A 19,288-nucleotide genomic window follows, 5' to 3' on the forward strand; every position below is an offset into this window, starting at 1 on the left:
TGGGAGCCCATCGCCGCAGCGCCGCTCTCCCGCACCGCCTCCTCGCCCTCGCAGGCGCCTCTGCAGGTTTTCGTCCAAGCGGACGGCGGCCGCGGGGCTGCCTTCAAGGCCAGAACGCGGCGCGGCGCGTCCCGCCCCTGCCCGGCCCCCTGCGGCCAGCGGCGCGGAGCCCCCCGTCCCTCCCGGCGAGATGAGAAGGGAGCAGACGGCGAGCGCCCCCGGAAAGCGCCGGGACCTCGGCCGAGACTTCGGAAGACGCTCACGCATGCGCAGAGAAGGAAACTGCTCGGGAACTAGCTTGGGCAGGGGGCGTGGCCTGTGACCCGCTGGGGCCTCTCCCCGCGGAGGGGGGGGAGAAGCCCCTGCTGATTGGTTGAGGCGCAGTTTTCCGGTGTCCGGGGAGATTTCCGTTTCCGGGGACTGGAAGGGGCAGGATGCTGGGGGACTTGCTGATTTGCGGGTAAGGAAGGAGGGGGGGGGTGTCGAGAGGCGCTGCAGCCGCCCCTCAAGAGGAGGGGGCGCCGGGCTGTCTTGCTGCCTCTTCTAAACTACGCGGTGCGGGCAGAGGGGGGGCTGCAGAGGCCGGATTGTGCCGGTCGGGGAAGGGTCTTAAGCAGCGGGAAGTTGCGCCTGCCGGATTATTTCTTTGTCCCCAAAGCAGCTGTCGCCGAGTGATGCCTATTATTATGAGCAACAAAAATACCTTAACCGTTGTGTTTTAAATTTTATTGTAAATCTCATTTATCTGTAGTCTCTTGGCCTTTCGGTTTCATAGAGCAAAACCAAAAACAAACAGAAACCTAATTGAAAAAGTGTAAGTTACAAAAGTGCCGCAATGTATTCAATCAATGAGCCAAAAGGAAACGCAATAAGCCAAATACGGAAGCAAATATAGTGTGTGTGTGTGTGGGGGGGGGGCAGCACGTTCCTTCAGTTGTGGGATTTGTATCTTATTTCTTGAAAAGAGGTGAAAGTGGGAAGAGAGAGGAGAGAGAATTGAAGCAACTTGGGTTGCCGCCCATATGTATTTTATAATTTAAATGTTGTTTATTGTAATTATGTATTCATGCTGTAATCCACTCTGAGCCTGTTTCCAGGGAGAGTAAATAAATAAAAATGTTGCATACTTGTCCCCAATCAGCAATGTTTACAACCTGACAGCTCTTCTCTCTTTGGTTTGGTAGCCTTTTACTGATAGGAGAACAAACAGATGGTATCCTACCATAAATCCTCAGATGTTGAAGAGAATAGTAGACAAGATGTGCAGCTGTGAAAAGTGCTGAAGCTTTGCCAAGAGAAAAAGGGTTCTTGAGCTGGAGATGCCTTGAGAAACAGCTGCCCCTAAGTTGTTCCCTTTACACTCTCCTTTGTCTCTAAAAATCAGGATTTAAGGATGTTCTGGGATGGGGAGGATGGGGTAAATGTTGAGAAATATTGATGGTCCTGGCCTTGGGGATTGTATTTTGGGCAGAAAAGTGGCATACAAATGTTTTAAATAGATAAATAATAATGCCATTTCTCCACAGCTGAGTGGATGTAACTTCTTTTCTTTTCCTCTTTTGCATAGGACGCTGTTGGTCAATGCAGGAGCAGTGTTGAACTTCAGGCTGTAAGTGCTAGAGGAACTAGAACTGTCTGATTTGGATGGGGTGGGGTTATGATGGCAGAGCTTTTGGAAATAACCTGTGGTTTGGATTCAGTGCTTAATCGCCAGTCTGGGTTACTAGTCAGACAGTCTTGTTGCTTGGTGTTTATCACATGGATCACTCTCTGACCTGTCAACATAAAGGGCATGGGAAAGGCCTCACCCAGGGAAGCTGGAAAACTGCTGCCTGAAGTGAGTTGATATAGCTTAAGACAGATTAATATGTTTAACCTCTAGTCCTCCCAACCTGTCCCCAAACAGCTTCAAAGCATCTTTTGAAGCATCTTCTGTGTTTTGACATTTTGTGCTGTTTGGAACTCTCTGTCTCTTCCCATTTGTCCTTTGCTGAGGGAGCGTTTGTCCACAATTCTGTGTATGTCTGCCTCTCAGGAAGAAGAAGGAGAGCCAGGGATTTGGTGAAGAGGTGAAGGAACCAACCACAGGTAAAAAGTTCAAACCACCATGGAGTTTCAGTATAGGATGTTATGCTGGAATGTTTCATGCCAGCCATAGTCAGTTTCTCAGTCCTTCCCTCAGTGCCCTCTGGTCAACTCTTTAGCATGGGAAGGGTACAAGAAACAATCCTTATAATGCAGGGAATGCAACAGGTATTATGCCCTTCTTTCTGACAAATATCTCCAACTTCTTGCTGCAATATGGATATTGTAGATGTTCAGTTCCTAAATGATAGCTCAGAATAATAAATCCTTGGCTCGTTGGGGTCCTCACTCAGATCATTCTTATAAAGGGCTCTGAACATGTCTTCTATTAGTGTCTGACCTCTCCTTTCAGCTGTGCTTCATATAAATTTTCTTGTATCACTTCTGTCACTGTGTAGTGTCTTGTACATTTGTGGTGCTGTGTTTGTTTTAGCTTCTCTTTGTTCCATTCCCTCAAATATTTAATGTTCTATTACTCTTATTTTTTTCTTTTCTACTTTTCTTTTTTCTCAATCTCCTACTTTCACTCTCTCTTTTTTAAAAGATGAGTTGTGCACTGCCTTTTTCCCATTTTGGTAACAATATTAATAATTATTGTGATTATTTTGTCAGTGCATAGGAGTGTAGGTGGGGAGATATATGCTGGCCATTTAATTTATTCTTTCTTTCACTTAGGTGATAATATCAGAGAGTTTTTGCTGAGTCTGAGGTACTTCCGGATTTTCATAGCCTTGTGGAATATCTTCATGATGTTCTGTATGATTGTGTAAGTGTGCCCTGGCTTTAGCATTTATATAATTATTATGTGTTCTCAAAGCAGTGTTTGTAAAAGACAAACGAAGCTTTGTGAAAAAACTATTCCCCATCTAGTCCAGTTTATAAGAGCATCTCTTAGCAGTGAAACTGTGTCACAAAATGGGAGAAACAGAACTGATCCAGACATGCTTATCTAAATGAGCTGGAGAAAGGTTTAGGCCATAGCTTGTGAGGTGGGAGGTTCAGGTCTTGCCTCAGCCATCAACTCGTTGGGTGGTTTTCAGTGTTCACCTTCAGTAAGGAGGTGATGATATTGATATTCCTGGTAACAGTAACAGAGATAAAAAGTTCATCATTAATTTTACCTCTTCTTATCTTTCACTAGATTATTTGGATCTTAAACACATTTGGTGGACTGAAGTGACGTCCTTGGAGATGGCATTCTTCTGGAAATATGACCTTTCGACCTTATGGAGTAAAAGATTGCTAAGTTTTTAGTAATGGATTCTGTCCTGTTCTTTCTCCCAGAATATTAGAGGAACGCTTTGCATGTGTATTTTTGAGCAGAATGCCTTTGTGAAAATTGAACACGTTTTCTTCTGAGAGCTAGTCAGCAAATAAAGCTTGTTTCTGTGGCTGGAATAAGGTGAATTCTTTTTGGCCTCTACCTTGATTCTTGGGGACAGTTGGGCTTCCAACCACGTTCCTTCCTCCCAGGGGGCCTGGTCCTGTACAGGATCTAGAGGGGGCCTGTGGTGCCATTCATGCCTGAGGCAGGCTCTGGCTTCATGTTAGTCTTAGACAGCTCACACCAACTGGTTCCTGCTGTGCTGAGAGATCTACTTTTTCAATATTGTGGAACAAACTGAAGCAGCTGGCGGGGTGGAGGGGGGGTGTTCGATGTATGTGGTGGCTAAGGTTGCCATTCCCCCATTGGAGGTGAGGTATCCCCCACTCCCAGTCTCTGCCCCTCACCACCACTCACCTGGCCAGCGGAGGGAAAAGGTGTGGGAATGGGCCTCCCGGAGCATACTCTCGGCATGGCATAACAATCTCACTTCTGGAACTGATGTCGTTGCACAGGCTGTGGGAGTGCATCTGCACTTTGTATCAGGCTGATTTGGACACCAAACAGGCTGATACGTTATGAATTGGCCTGGTGCAAAGTGCAGGAGCACCCCCACAGCCTGCATGAAGACATCACTCCTGGAAGTGATGTCCTCTTGTTGGTGTTAGGAGCGTGCCTGCGCTTTGTGCACATGCAAAGATTCTCAAACACGTAAGGGGTGCCTCCCCCCCCCCCCCAGGAAGGTAGGGGGACCTGGCAACCCTAGTGGTGGCCGATATTCTGTGTCTCCTGCTTTCCAGGGTGTGAAGAGAGAGGCAAGGAATACACCCTTGGAGGGGGTGCTCTGCAAGCCAGGGGAGCCCTGGGACCCATCTCAGTTCCTTGATAAGCTAGCAGGGCAGGATGCATATTTCCTTCAAGTGTAATGCTTCAGATCCACAAAACTATGTCACCTTGCCTTCAATACAAATTCATTATTAAACATTTCAAGTTCGCCTTTCTTAGATTACACAGTATTTCGAGTTTGCCTTTCTTAGATTACACAATATAAGTCACTGCAATCAATTGGATGATACATCTAATAAGCAATAATATAGGACTAGGATTGCAGAAATTTGAAAAAGCTGTTGTCTAAGCAAAGCATCAACATTGAACATGAGGTGTTACATTCATGCCTCAGACACTGTGTACATTACTCTCCAAGTGCTTTCTGAGGAGACAGGAGGAGTTTTCCCCATTTAAAAAGGCTTTGAATGGATTTATATTTTATATGTCTATTTTAGCAACCATTTTAGAAAAGCTGCTGCCCCCATCTGAGGGTCTGGCATTGCTAGGGTTGCCAGATGGGGTCCAGACTGATGCTGGACCCTGGAGAGAGGTGGGAGGGGGAAGATTCATCTGCAGGAAGTGACATCATCAGGCCACCCATCCCCCACTTCTGGGCACTACCCCTAGGTGGAACTATGCAGCTACAGGAGCCCACCTGGGCTGGTTGGCTGCTCCTGAGTACCACTGTGCCACCACAGGAAGCTACCTAGGCGCCAGGGCTGGCCGGCCACTTCTGCACAGCTGCAGGAGACCAGCTAGGCAACTGACGGGGGAGGGGCTGGGCCAGGTGTCTGATACTTGGGGGATGTTTTTCCTGGACAGCCCCCCAAAATACTAAACCCTAAATACCCAAAATACTAAACCCTAAACACCTGGCAAACCCAGGCCTTGCTTGTCATGCGGTGTGTGTTGGAGAAGGGAGGACAAGGTCCATGTCCAGGAACAGAGCTATTCTTTCACAAAAAGTTAACTTTTAGAAATTGTGTGTGTGTGTGCGCGCGCGTGCAAAAACAACATATATTCTGGCTTTGTAGGTTCCAGGGGGATAATGCCTGGTTAAGAGTGGTTTTTATTTCCATTTTTAATCAAATGCAATGCAATTTAAAAAGATTTTATTTAATTCAGTTTTTAAAACCAGTGCTTCCCCTATGTGATCTTGAATTGAGGTCTATTGTTCTCCACTTGCCTTAATTTTAAATTGAATCTGCTCCCACCCTTTAGTTTTAAGATGAAACAGTAAAAGTGGGTGGATTTAATTCAGAATTGGAAAAAAAAGGGAATAAAATCTGCCGGGTATGAACGAAGCCCTTTGTTTAAATTTCGCTGTATTTTTTTTTTAATGGCAAGGTAGTAGGCCAAAGACGATGAGACGATTAAAACGTTTTTGTGAAAACTGCGGGGATCCACAGGAGAAGAGGGGTCAGTCACGACACTTTTCTCTCCAGCCCGCCTCCCCTTTCCCGCCTTTTTCTCTCCTCCGCCTCCCCCGCCCCAATACTCAAGGGTCGCGAGGGTGCTTTTGCGCAGGCGCTGAGGAGCAGCCGCGTTCTCTTTCCGCTCCACCTCCCGAGCGAGAGGCGCGCGCACACAAGGGGGCGGGGAGGAGGGTTGTTGCGTCTCCGCCCGAAGCCGGTGCGTCGTGGCGTCACGTACGGCGTGTCCCATGGTACACCGCGCGGGCTGGCTCCTGCCCACAGTTGAGTTCGGCCTCCGCCTCCTCCCAGCCGAGCCCCAGGCCAGGCCAGGCCAGGCCGAGCCGGTCTCCCCCCGCCCGCCGTCGCCGCCGCTGCGATTCCCTCCGCTTCCCGGCGGGGCTCGCGAGAGGAACATGCGGCGCCAGCTGCCCCGCGGCGAGGCCGGCGAGTGAGGCCGGGAAGAGGGGCCGGCAGGGGCGGGAGGGGGGCCGGCAGGAAGAGGGGGGCCGCCGCCTCCTCCCCCCGCCCGTCTCGGCTCCCCCCTCCCCCACGCCTCCCCCCAGGGAGGCAATGACAGCGGCTCCGGGATCCTCCCCGCAGCAGATCAGGGACCGGCTGCTGCAGGCCATCGACCCCCACAGCAACGTGAGTGTGGCCGGGGACAGGGTGTCGGGCGGGAGGGGACGGCACCCCGCCACTGCTGGCCCCAGTGGGCGAGGCGGGCGGCCGGGAGCGGCGAACGGCGGGGCCCGAGGCCTGGCTCCTCACCTGCGCGCTCCCTTCCTCCTTCGCTCGCGCGTGCTCGCCTTCGCTCGGTCTGCTGCTCTTTTCACCCACCTGTCCAGCGGCTTAATTCGCCGCTCTCCCCAGCTGGTCTGCAGTGGCTGCTTCGTGTCACACCGTCGCGTTTTTAAGCGCTCCTTCGTCTTTATAACAGCCCTGTGAGGTAGGCCAGGGGTCTCATGGCCCCCATGTTGTATAAGGATGGGGAGGGGTGTAGAGGTGTGCTTTTAAGGCGACATGGTGAACTTGCAGCAAAGCTGAGGTTTGAAGCGAGATCACAGCTAGTTGTCTTTCCTTTTAGACTGCACCGTGCAAGCTTCTTGACATCTCCCACCCCCAGTCTTTATCCAGATTATCTTCTTTGTCTACCCCTCCCTAAAGAGGACGGGGACAACCCCATTCGTTTTGTTCCAGATTAAAACATAAGTCCCTTTCCTTGCTATGGTGTGTTTCACTTGGGGATTCCTCTCCAAGTTTCTAATGTCTGCCCCAGATACCTTCCTTTCTCTCTTATTCTACCAACAGTTGCTGTGTGTCCTGTCCATCTCTTCCAACACACACACAGTTGCTTGGCCCGGTGACTTGGGAGTAGTACCATCCAGGTCAGGCAGCACTAAAGCTGTTCTGCTAGAGAGCCGGGCTTTTGCCTGGCATGTCAATGGGTCTAGGTTGCTTTAGCTGTGGGCAGAGGGATTGTACGGTGCTTCTGGTCCATTTCTGTGTACTTGGACTCCTTACCTTGTAATACTGTACTACTTGTCCCCTTTCTGTGTACTTGAAAGTGTTCTCCCCCACTTCATTGGCTATTTTGCTGCCCGTTTCTTGAGTTGAATATATTTCACGTCCTTAACCCTTTCTTTGATTTTGTTGCTTTGCACAACCCTGTAGAATCTTTGAGGTGTTGTGTTCCAAAGCCCAAATCCTTGTAGGGTCTCTGCCACACTTTTATGGAATTTGCTATCTGACCTTTCAAATCTTTGTGCATCTCCCACACTTTTGCCCAAATGTCCTGCACTTTTGCTGCCTATACTGTGCCCCCACCCCCAGCCACTAATCTTGTGTTGTACGTTTGCTCTTTCCCAGGCCTGACACACATTTTTATTTATTTATAAATAAGACTGCCTTTCTCACTGAGACTCAAGGTGGATTACACAATGTGAGCCAGTACAGTTCATATCAAAGACATTTCAGTAAACATGTAATGGGTGTATACTTGCACATTTGCAAAGATTTAAAAACCAGCAGAAATCCAATGCAGAGCTGAAGAAATGCTGGAACGGAGCATGAGCGGTTTTAAGCTTGACATATGAAACAACATGGGAACCACCCAGTACTTGCAGCAATAGTAGTGCAGTCTATGGTCTCTCACTATTTACAGCAATAGTAGGGAAGTCTGTGATCCCTCCCTATCCCTTTCCTGATGGATTGCTTTGAGATCACTTCATTACAGGACAACCTTCTTATCTGAGTAAAAAGCCCTTTGTGGGTGGCCAGGAGAGTGGGAGCTTTCCTAACTTCTGCAGGCAGGCCATTCCATAAGGTGGGGGCCCCTACAGAGAATGTTCTTGTACAGGCAGCTGTTGATGTTGCCCATGTGCGAGATAGCATCTAAAGAAGGCCCTGCTCAGATGAGCGAAGCTGCCATGGTGGAACATGGGGAGAGAGGCGGTCCCATAGATATGACAAACCAAAAAGCTTTGTAAATGATAGTACTGAAGTCATACGGTCATTTGATGCAAACCCCCCCCCCCCAATTTGTGAATGTCTGGTCTAAGATGGTGGTGTTGAGCTGCTTGGGGAGTTAGCTGTGTTGAGAAAGCTCTTCTGGGTCAAAGGAGTCTACTTCAGGTTCATCCTTGTCATAACTGAAGGATTTGCTTCTGAGCTGCACTCCTGTTTTTGTCATAATTTGCTTAACATATTGAATAACAGAGCATTTTTAATATTATAAGCTCTGGATGACATCTGGGGCTTTTCAGTTTAGACAAATGATTTCTATGGAGGGACAGGGTAGAAGTTTAAATTATGCATGGGGTGGTGAGAGTGAATAGAGAGAACTTTGTGGTCACTGAATAGAGTCAGGATGAACAAGAGAGCATTTCTTAACACAAAGAGTAATTACATTGTGGGGTTTGCTGCTATGTAGTGATGGCCGTGAGCATATTTAGAGGACTTGAAAAGTTCAATGGGACTAGCCTCTACATATGTAGCAAACCTCAGAGTATTTATTTAATTTATATTTTGTCTGTCCTGGACTTCACCTGTGCTAGGAGGCAACCTTAGAGGAAGCCCTTGGCCTCTATGCTCTGTTTGTTGGCCCTCTGGGGCAACTAGTTGGCCACTATATAAAACAGGGTGCTGGACTAGGTGGACTCTCATTGGTCTGATCAAAGGCTCTTTCTGATGTTCACCTACTTGCATATCCATCAACACAACTGTTTTAGTAACTCATGTGGATGAATTCAGACTGCAGCAGATGCCAATAATATGAATTCCTTGTATAAGCAATGACAGAGGTTGCTTTCCTTAGTTTACAGAATCCATGAATTGGATTGGGTGGTGGTGATAGAATGCATCACGGCACTCTACAAATATTTCAGGCTTAATACAGGTACAGTCTCCATGTTAAAGAGAACTGGAGCTTCAACAGCTAATGATGATTAAGCTGCTCACAGATTTTGTTTAGGAGTGAGAAGATCCAAATTAGAAAAATGAAGGGCTGTGTTTAGTTGACCTGGTTCCATACAGCCAGCCCTTCTGGAAGTTCACTATTTGATTTCCCCCTCCTCAAGCGGGTCATTCCTTACTGACAGCACTGAACAGGTTTAGGCTGATGTGACTCCTCTGTGGGCTTTAGTTTGGCCCTCTCTTGTTGTCTTAAGCAGTCCAGAGTTGTTTGATAGCAGCAGGGTGCATTGGAGCCCAATGGCTAAAACAAGACCAGAGGAATGTAGGCCACACTACTCTCTGCAGCTGTGAAAGATGCCTTTTCATCCTGGTGCACAGGTAATGGGTTTTGGCTACATTGGATTCAGTAGCTGCTTCCCCAAATCTTTCTTTCTACAAAGATTGAACCATTTAGAGTGATGTCATTCGCAAGCCTTGCTAGCATGATGCATCCCTCACTCCTATTATATGTATATAGCACATTTCATGTGTTCAGAACGCATCACATAATGAGACCCCCTGCAATAACCCTATAAGTGGTGCTGTGTTTCATGTGACTGTCTGAAGGCTTCCTAGTGAGCTGATGCTTGAGGAGCAGAAATTGGATTGAGTTCCAGGCCTTGGATTCTTCGCTGATCTAGGAGTAAGTATTTGTACTGCCAAGTGTAGATGTTGGGTGCTGTTAGCCCAAGTGCAGCTTCTCTTTCACCTCCTCTCTCGCCCTATCCCACTCCCAAATATCACATCTTCATATCATGAAGATTTGGGGCTGGCTTTTCTTTCATTCTTTCAGTATCTGTTATCTTGCACATCCTGTTTTGGCCTTTTTCTTTTTTTTGGGGGGGGGGTACTTCAGTGGTAGCCTTTCAGAAAGTTAAGTCTGTCCAGCTGCTCATCTCTTGTCCCTGTTGTGTAACCTTTTAATGTCCTGCTGGTTTGAAGGTGGGGGGGGGGGGCGTGTCTTGCTGTGGTTTCCTTGAAGATACAAATGACCCTTGCCTTCTCTAATAACAGTGGTGCTGGCCTTCCAGGTTTGTTTTAAAGTGAGTGGAGTTTCTTGACTGCCTGTCTGCACAACCACTTTGTTTGCTCGCAACTACTTGTGAAACCTCTTGTCAGTATACATTGAGCTTCCTCAACTGTAGTGTAGCTCAGGGTTGACTGTTCATGCCCAGTGTGGGAAGCTTATTCCATTGTTGGTGTCCCCCGCACTTCAAACATTTTACCCAAATCTATTGGTATCTTCCTTCCTTCCCCTTTCCCCTTTCCTTCCCTTCCTTCACACTTTGACCAGACTGGCCATTTTGTGTATTTTTGTACTTGGTAATGGAATGGATAGTCTAGTATAATGGTTAAAGTGCTGGACTAAAATGAGAGACCTAGCTGTGGATTTCCACTCTACTGCAGAACCTCTCTGAGTGCCCTTGGGACACTGTCTGTCAGCCTGTTCCACAAGGTGGTGTCCCAAGGATAAAATGAAGGAGAGAAGAACAACGTTGTAAGCCAAATGTGTTTCCTCATTGGGGAGATAAATAAGGGATCACGGGAGGAGAGGTCACTTGGAGCAGCCTTCCTGTGTTTGTGTGCCTGCTCCCACTTGGAGCTCTCTTATTACCTGAGAACTATGTGCTTTGGGAGCAAGTGTTCCTCTGGAGTCCTAATCAAGTTAGCATATCTTTGGCCAAGGGTCTGACTTGTTCACCTCTTACTTTACAGGTGTTTTGTGGTATAGAAACATAGAGCAGGAAGGAACCCCAAAGATCCTCTATTCCAAACCCTTGCACAATGCAGGAAACCCACAGCTATCCCCCCCTCATTCCCCCAGTGACTGCTGCTCTATGCCCAGAGGAAGGCAAAAAACCTCCAGGATGCCCAACCAATCTGGTCTGGAGGAAAATTCCTTCCTGACCCCAAAGTGGCAATCGGTATTACCCTGGGCATATAAGACAGGGCCACAGGAGCCTTGCACCATCTCATCTCTTCATGCCCTCGCTCTCCCAATCTGCATACGTTCATATTGAGTCATAGACTCATCGGTGCTGACAGATTGCCATCTAGCCTCTTCGTAAAAACCACCAATGAAGGAGGGCCCATTACCTCCTGAGGAAGCCTGTAAATCTGTTGCATTTGTTCTGTCATCTACACAGCCATGCAGCTGTATCTGCATCCTTCCTTTTCCCCTCAGTCCTTTGAAACAGCCAGATTTCCTTGGTTTGTGATGTCGCTTATGGCGTTCTTTGATAGTTTTAGGTGGCTAACCATGTTGGTCTGTGGTAGGACAGCAAGTTTTGAGACTGGTGGCGATTTAGAGTCCAATAAGAGCAAATCCTGGAGCTCTGAGTTTGTCTACGGTACACTGTGCTGCTTCAGAACTATCTGTCTGTGTAGTGTTGCGCTTGTGCTATCAAGATTCCAGGGGGATATCAAAGAATGGCTGAATTCTCTAGCTGTAGTTTAGCACTAGACCCAGCCTAGTTTACCAAATGCATAACCCTAGATCAGTAGGGCAAATAACATCATATGTAAATCTCTTTGGAGATGCAGGTCTGTGAAGCTAGCAAATTGCAAGTTTGTGGTGTGAGTCACTGCAGTCTGTCCCTTTGGTGCCCAACCAGAAAGAGGCCAATGGGCTGCCTCTTTACCTTGGCTGCTACTGGGCCTTGACTGTTGAGGACTGGACTTTTGCAAGAAACGTTCCTGCTCATGGCTTTTGTGGCTTTACCTGAGGCCTGTCTTGGCCTACAGGGTGACGTAATGTGTGTCCCATTGCTAAGCACACCAGGCTGTTTTCTGGTGCTGACTTTGAGGCTTTCATTAAGTTATTTAGCTGTTACGATGTGCATGTACTCATAGGTTGGTGGTGCATGTTACAGTGAACACAATGGCAACACAGAAGCTCTCTAGTGTCAAGTAGCTGAGTCAAAATAGTGAATGTTTCCATTGTCGCAAGAGACCTGCACTAGTAGGTAGTGTCTCCCCTAAGTTCTCTTTCTGAAGGGACTGTCAGCTGGCTTCTAAGTCTGAATGAATGTGTTGAATATCTGCATTGGGGCTGTCCTCTATCTCAGTGGCCATGTATTTGAGGACGCATGCCAGACATTTAAGCTCTGCTTCCCAGTGTGGTACAACGCAGAGTACTTCAGCTTCAGAGGACCCATTGTCTTCCCTCGATGCCAGTTATATTTTCTGTTCTTTCCTTTTCTCCTCAGATACATAACATGGTGGCAGTACTGGAAGTGATCTCCAGTTTGGAGAAATACCCCATTACCAAAGAGGCCCTTGAGGTATGTTTCCATATCAAGCCTTCCCTCCTTGATGATCCTCTCTGTTTGGAATGAGGTCTACAAGAGCAGCCATCACTGCAGTAAAGAGTCCAGTAGCACCTTTAAGACTAACCAACTTTATTGTAGCATAAGCTTTCAAGAACCACAGCTGTCTTTGTCAGATGCATAGTCAGCTTTTGAGCTGTGGTTCTCGAAAGCTTATGAGACAATGAAGCTGGTTAGTCTTAAAGGTGCTACTGGATTCTTTATTACTTTGCAACTACAGACTTAACACGGCTAACTCCTCTGGATCCATCACAGCAATGACCATTTGGTTTGGCTTTCCAATCCCTGTTTTTGGAATGCCAGGCTGGAATAAGGTGGAAGGCCTTCTGTTCTGTTTCTGACTGTGAGCAGCCCCCCTCCCTTCATTGCTGCTGCTGCTTGCCAAGAGCTGGAGAAGAGGAAAAGTTGGCAGTCATGGCACTTGGTAGCAAAATGCTCTTGTTGTTTCTCACCTTGTTTAATTTTGGCTTAATTCAGCACTTAATGCAGAGGCCAGACCTGCCTTGTTGCCATTGCCCTTAGTGTGGGAAGGCAGTAGCATAGCTCCATGAGGAGCAGTGTCACTTTGCCATGTAGTAAATGGCGACTACATCAGGCTGGCCTGCATGGCACGTGAGGCAGAGTTGATGTGGGCTGAGGGTCCTTAGCAGAAGTGTGAGGCCCACAGCATCTTAAGTGAGGCGGGGGGGGGGGAGATTACTGCTGTGAGCTGAAGGAATGCTACTAAAGAAAGTCTACCTAGTCTCGCACCACCAGTGCTGTTTCCTATTTAATGCCCTGAAAACATACAGCCCATTATGTAAAGAAAACTTGCTGATCGTTCATGGGCAGGATACGCCAGAGCTGCAAAGTCGAAGGATTGGCTTAACATGTTGTAGCCCACGTGTCACTCTAAACTGGGGAATTCCATGGAAGCTCACAATCTCCCTCTGCCAGTGTTTGTTAGCAAAACAGACACTGACTTCCAGTTGGCTTGAACTCAATCCTTGATTTGTAGGACATTTCAAGCCCCTGCTTCCCTTTGCACACTCAGCCATCCTGTTTCTTCTGATACATGCAGGAGTGGCTCGCAGACTCCCTTCCCAAATCTTATTAGCTTATTTTAGTGGTGAGCTGTGTTCTGCCCTAGTAACCTGAACTCTGAAGCAGACAGTTAATCTTGCCACAGTGGGGTGGGGGTGATGGTGTGTGTGTATGAGTGTGTACACCTTGTTCCTTGCACTCTTCTGGTTCTACTGAAGTTATGGTTATCAGGAGCGGGGAAACAAGACTACAGGAATCTTCCTCCAGAATCAAGCTGCTCTGTGAGGAAGCCTTTCCAGGTGTGATGGTTTGGAGGAGGAGGAGGGAAAAGCCCCTTCCTCTGCTCTTGCAAGCTGTGAGATTAATGGTGACCAGAGTACCATTTGATCGTGATTCTTGTCAAGTGACATGTCTCTTCCTCTGTTTTTTTTAAAACAGGAAACAAGACTGGGCAAGCTGATCAACGATGTGCGGAAGAAAACGAAGAATGAGGAGCTGGCTAAGCGTGCAAAAAAACTGTTGAGGAATTGGCAGAAGCTGATCGAGCCTGTAACACCAAATGAGGCTGTCTCAAGGGGGTTGACAAATCCACCTGGATCAGCAAATGGCGGCGCTCACAACTGCCGCATGGAATCCCCTTCTGTGGCTGTGATTGGATCAAAGTCCATTCATGATGTGAAGAACAGGAATGATGTCCAAAAGTTGAACTCTCCAAAATCAGAGAAGCCAGGGAGCCGGAAGCGGAGAGGTGAACACCATGATGGCCACCAGAGCCTTCCTCCATCAAAAGTTTCTAAAACCAACTATGAAGTATTACAGAACTCTTCCCCACCCCCCACCAATGGGATTGGGGGGAGCCCAAAGAGTTTCCCCAGTCCTCCAGAGGTGACCATACTATCTGGGCCAGAAGGGAGCCGGGTGGAGCTTGGTGAAAATGAAAAGCCTAGTAAGATTCCAGTCAATGCGGTCAGACCCCATACCAGTTCTCCAGGGCTCTTCAAACCTGGAACTTCCTCGTTGATTAAGACGGCAGTGCTGCTGCAGCAGCAGCAGCAGCAAGAGAAAGTGGAGGAGGTTGCCAGCCAACCCAAGAGCCCCCGTTGCTCCTCCTTCAGCCTGAGGAGTGTCAGGCTAGAAACATTTGCTTGGCAGCAGACCACATGCTCTCCCAAGGGCTCTGTGCCAACTCCATCTCCAAGGCCGCCTCTCCTAGATGCTGCATTGGCAGTGCCCTTGTCACCACCTCTTCCTCTGACCCAGCCGTCAACGCCACCGGCACTGGTAAATAGGTTGGAGGCATCTCAGCAGGCGAGCCCAGAACCACCTCTGCACTCCCAGGAGCAGCACGCAGCCCCCGAGAGTCAGCATTGGCTCGCCGCAGGAGTATCCCCTGGTGGTGGGAGTGGCTTGCACCTTGCTGAGTCTCTGATATCCCTGGCTGGCTTCTTGCCAGACACCTCAAAGATGGACAGCGACAGTGCTGCATCAGGGTCTGAAAGCAAAAAGAAGAAAAAATATCGGCCCAAAGACTACGTGGTCAACTTGGATGGGCAGGCAATAGAAGCGGGTGTCAAGCCTGTCCGGTTAAAAAAGGAGAGGCGGCTCACCTTTGACCCCAAGACGGGTGAAATTAAACCTTTAACACAGAGGGACTCTCTGCCAGCAGACCTCCCTGCTCCTGCCCAGCAGCACAGGACAGACACAGTCAAGCAGGAGCAAACCCCGCCCCTGTTACAGAGTCCCTTTGAACAAACTAATTGGAAAGAATTGTCCAGGAATGAAATCATTCAGTCCTACTTGGATAGGCAGAGTACCTTGCTGTCCTCTTCAGGAGTGCAAACTCCAGGGGCCCCTTACTTCATGTCTCAATATTTAAAGCAGGAGGAAAGCACTAGGAGGGAAGCCAGAAAGACCCATGTTCTGGCTCCTATCAGCAGCAAACCCACAAACTTGCCTGGGGTGACACGAGAGGTTACGAGGGAGGACCTCGACAGAGTATCCGACCACCGTTGGCCGGGTGTGAATGGTTGCTATGATACACAGGGTAACTGGTATGATTGGACGCAGTGCATATCGCTAGACCCACATGGGGATGATGGGCGCCTGAACATCCTTCCGTATGTCTGCCTAGACTGAGTACAGTTTTGCTAAGATGCTTTTTACACTGGCAGATAGTAAAACGGGCAGGTGCTGCACCACCCCCCATCCCCACCCCGCTCCCGTTGCGCTGAAACAGGCTCACCAAGCAGAGGGTATGTACAAGAGCTGAATACTGGCAGTTCCTCCTTTTTGTGAGGTGCTGCTACCAGTTTACTAACACAAATTGCAAAGAAAGGCATAATGAACGTTGATTTAAAAACACACATAATACGTTGAGTTCCAAAATCTCTAGCAAGCCAGCCCCTAAAAAGTGTTAGTACCCAAGAAGTGAGAGGTGTTTCCAGCACTCTGAATGCCAGAATCTGAGGACAGGCAGGTACAGGCGGGCATTGTGGAAGTGGAACATTAACACAGTAGGTGAGTCTATTTATTTGTCTTGATTTGGTTTTCTTTTTCTTTTAAAGAAATATACTATGACAACAACATGTTTGTAGATGAACTGTGCAGAACTGTAGTTCGCTCTTCTTTGCATTGCATCTTTGCTCACCAGTTGCGTGCTCTTCAAAGTCCCTTGGTGCAGAGGTCTGGTTTGCAATGATGTGGTGTGCCATAAATCTAGTGGGGAGGGGAAATAGCTGCCTTCAGCTGAACGTTCTGTAGGCGGCCACGCCATCTGATCTGGGCTTATGTCGACCCAGTCTAAGAGATGCTGCAGAAAATGTGTTCTCCCAGCATCACCACTAGTCAGTGTGCACTCCCCGGCAACCTTTTGTAGGGGAGTGAGGGAAGAATCATTCTTTTTTTTTGTTGTTGTTAAAAAAAATCTAAGACTAATGAGGGTGCTACTAGTTTGTAAATGTCCTGTGAAGGGGGAAATGGGAGCCTGTTTGTATGCTGGAAATATACTTGTTACCATTCCTTTAGATATTGTTTGCCTTATGGATACCCATCACAAATGCGATTTGCAAAAACAGAGCCTTAGTGAATGTACAGTAACTAGACTTCTGTGTTCCTAAGACGCAGAAGGAGCAACTTTGCTATTGGTCCTTTAAGTGGACACGTTGTGATATAAATGTGGAAATAAAAGAAGTTTGCACAAAATGCACTGTTGTTCTTATATTTATGTATTGAACAGTAGCTTTGGTTGGTGACTTGTACCTAGTTTGGGTCCACAGGGATGTGTTGTTCCACTTGTTGCTATTTTGTCTTTAGGTTGTGCTTGTCCCAGTGGATTTTAAAATGTTTATCGTTTTTACCATGTTGGTTGAAAAATGTTGGAGCTAATTCTTTGGTTTGTGAGAAATTACAATTTGTGTTGAGGATGCGCGCACGCGCACACATGTACACACACGTACACACACACACACACACACACACACACACCCCTTTACTGGGATTAGCCTCCAGCCAAGGTTAATCTGCTCTTGTCAATGTGATGACAGCTGAAGACTTCACTTGTGGCATCCAGTTCTCTCTCCTGTAAAAGAATCAAGACAGTGCAGCTTGCGTCTATGATTTGGCCCTCGTGTGCTCCGTTCAGCTAGGATGCGCATAGCCCAAGCCCACAGAAATAGAGCTCGTGTCCGTGTAGACACTTGCTTCTCAATGCTAGCTAATGGTGGACACCTCCTTCGCATCTGGGATGAGACAACCAGGCTATGCAAACCAGTTTCTGTATGAAAAGAAAGCTCTGTCCCCCTGCCTCAGTAACTGTGAGGACTCTCTGCACTATCAAGAGTACAAGGGTAGGGTGGAGCAGGTGCTCTACTGATGTGGGAAGCATTCTGCCTATGCTCAGCAGCATCCCGCATTTGGGGAAGCTCTAACTTGGGGAGGCTACCTTGCTTCCCCCTTCCTTCTTTTTCCTGCGCAAAAATACAGCATGTCAAACTTTTCCCATTCCTTTTTACTTTCAGGCCAGAAAAGTCTTACCTGTTGAGTTTCTCTGCTAAAGATATTAAAAGCTCTGAAGGCAGGGTGAAAAAGAAAGAAAAGCGCCAACCCTCTTGAGTCTGTGGTGAAGGAGCTTTTTACAGGAGGAGGAAGAATGGAGCATCTGTCTCCTTTGGCTCTCCAGGGTGGACCATTTCCTGCCAGTTGAAGGCCTTTGGTGCCTGAAGAGAGAGATCACACAGGAAACTACAGCAGAACATGGGTGTCTCTCTTGAAGAGGGCGCCGTGGAGTATATCATGCTTCCATTTTTACTTCTGAGGTTCTTCCAGTGACAATGAGTTGCTCCCTTAAAATGCTGATTGTGGAGGGATATCCAACTTATTACAGCACAGAGCCTTGCAAATGTATTCTTGATTTATACCCCTGTAGCTTACAACATTTTAGCTCCCCAAGCCTTGTCTTACTGTGGCCCTTAGTGAATTGGATCCTGTGCAAAATCTCCACGGATGAAATGGATTTTTACTGCTTCCTTACAGAGGCCAAAATGCAACACCCCCCCAGGGGAACAGCATGAGGGGGGAGTTGGCTAAAATGCCCGTCCTCATCAGCAAATACTTCAGCTGGATCACAACCCAGTGCCTTTTTAGCTTTCAGTGTGTGCTTGCTTTGGGTGATGGTGTGTGAAGAGATCTGAGCTGAAGATGCAGCTCTAAACAGTTTCCCAGGGTTAAGCCCACTTGAACTCAATTGGCCTGACTTCTGAGTAAACATGTCTAGAATTGCACTGTTACCCATCTGCCCAGCACTATCCCAAAACCAGTTCTCTGTGACTCTGTTTGGGCTGTTCTTTGAGGAGCTGTTTTTCTTTGAGTTGTTAACCTGCAGTGTGACTCTGTTTGCAGGCGTGCAAGTCACTGTTGTGCATAGGCAGTGACTGTGGCAGAAGTTTTTCATGCACAGGGGCATAGAGCAGTGGATAATTAAACAGTAAGGCCCAGTTACCATGCAAGTCCAGAATGTATACAAAATAAGAACAGAAAGACGCATTTGCAGCAGCATCAAATTGTTATATACCATGGTTTCCCCAAGTTTGTGTTGCTGGTTGACTTAGGATAATCTTGGAAAGTATAGCACTTCATTCAAGTTAGTTTGCTATAGCAGAACAAACTAGTGAGTTGAACCCTATGGCTCCATTCCACCAGCAGTGTCGCTTTGCTTCTGCCCAAGGAGCTTCCCTGGATGGAAGTAGCTCCATTAGCCTTTCAAGGATCACGGAGGCTCCTTGCTCAGGAGAAAAGTGCCATCGCTAGGAGAGACGGGTCTGCAGGAACCAGTGGTATGTTTTATGTGCCTTTAAAGACTAGCAGATTTATTGTGGCAAATGAGTCCACAGGAGCTTTTTCCTAATCTATTAGTCTTAAGGAACCACAAGATACTTTTCCTTCATGCACGCAAAGGCAGGCAGGCTTTGGCTCACGACAGTTTCTGCTACATGAGGGCTACAACCGCCAGCAAACTGACTAGGAGCCACCCTTGGTGAACACAGTGGGATTCACTTCTAAGCATATATGCACTGGGTCACCCTTTAAGCTTATTTATCTTCAAGATGCCACTAGTATCACTCTCTTGGGGCTGCAGTGATGACTCCCATTATTTAGGAATAGGCCCCTTCACCTCAACGAGACTGACTTCTTAGTAAAGCTGCAAGTGATGAGGCTTTTGGTAATCCTTATTTACACTCGTAAGGACATCACCTGGGCAGAAGGGACTGGCTGCTGGCTCAGCTGGCATACAGGTGTCCCTTCCCCTCCTCCCTGGTTGGCTGGCGTGTGAATTCCTA

General features: G+C 47.8%; 2 protein-coding genes across 2 annotated transcripts; both read left to right on the forward strand.

The window, feature by feature from the left end:
• Positions 1-341: 341 nt before the first annotated feature.
• Positions 342-3,480, forward strand: SMIM7 (small integral membrane protein 7). The gene is made up of 5 exons (XM_054980668.1): positions 342-460; positions 1,568-1,609; positions 2,036-2,088; positions 2,761-2,851; positions 3,227-3,480. The coding sequence occupies exons 1-5, from the start codon at positions 435-437 to the stop codon at positions 3,240-3,242; spliced, it is 228 nt and encodes a 75-aa protein (XP_054836643.1). The 5' UTR covers positions 342-434; the 3' UTR covers positions 3,243-3,480.
• Positions 3,481-5,953: 2,473 nt separating this feature from the next.
• On the forward strand, positions 5,954-16,644 carry MED26 (mediator complex subunit 26). Its single transcript, XM_054981952.1, has 3 exons — positions 5,954-6,297; positions 12,312-12,386; positions 13,893-16,644. The coding sequence occupies exons 1-3, from the start codon at positions 6,223-6,225 to the stop codon at positions 15,588-15,590; spliced, it is 1,848 nt and encodes a 615-aa protein (XP_054837927.1). The 5' UTR covers positions 5,954-6,222; the 3' UTR covers positions 15,591-16,644.
• The last annotated feature ends 2,644 nt before the right edge of the window (positions 16,645-19,288 follow it).

Source organism: Eublepharis macularius, chromosome 5 (assembly GCF_028583425.1).
Source record: "Eublepharis macularius isolate TG4126 chromosome 5, MPM_Emac_v1.0, whole genome shotgun sequence".
NCBI lineage: Eukaryota > Metazoa > Chordata > Lepidosauria > Squamata > Eublepharidae > Eublepharis > Eublepharis macularius.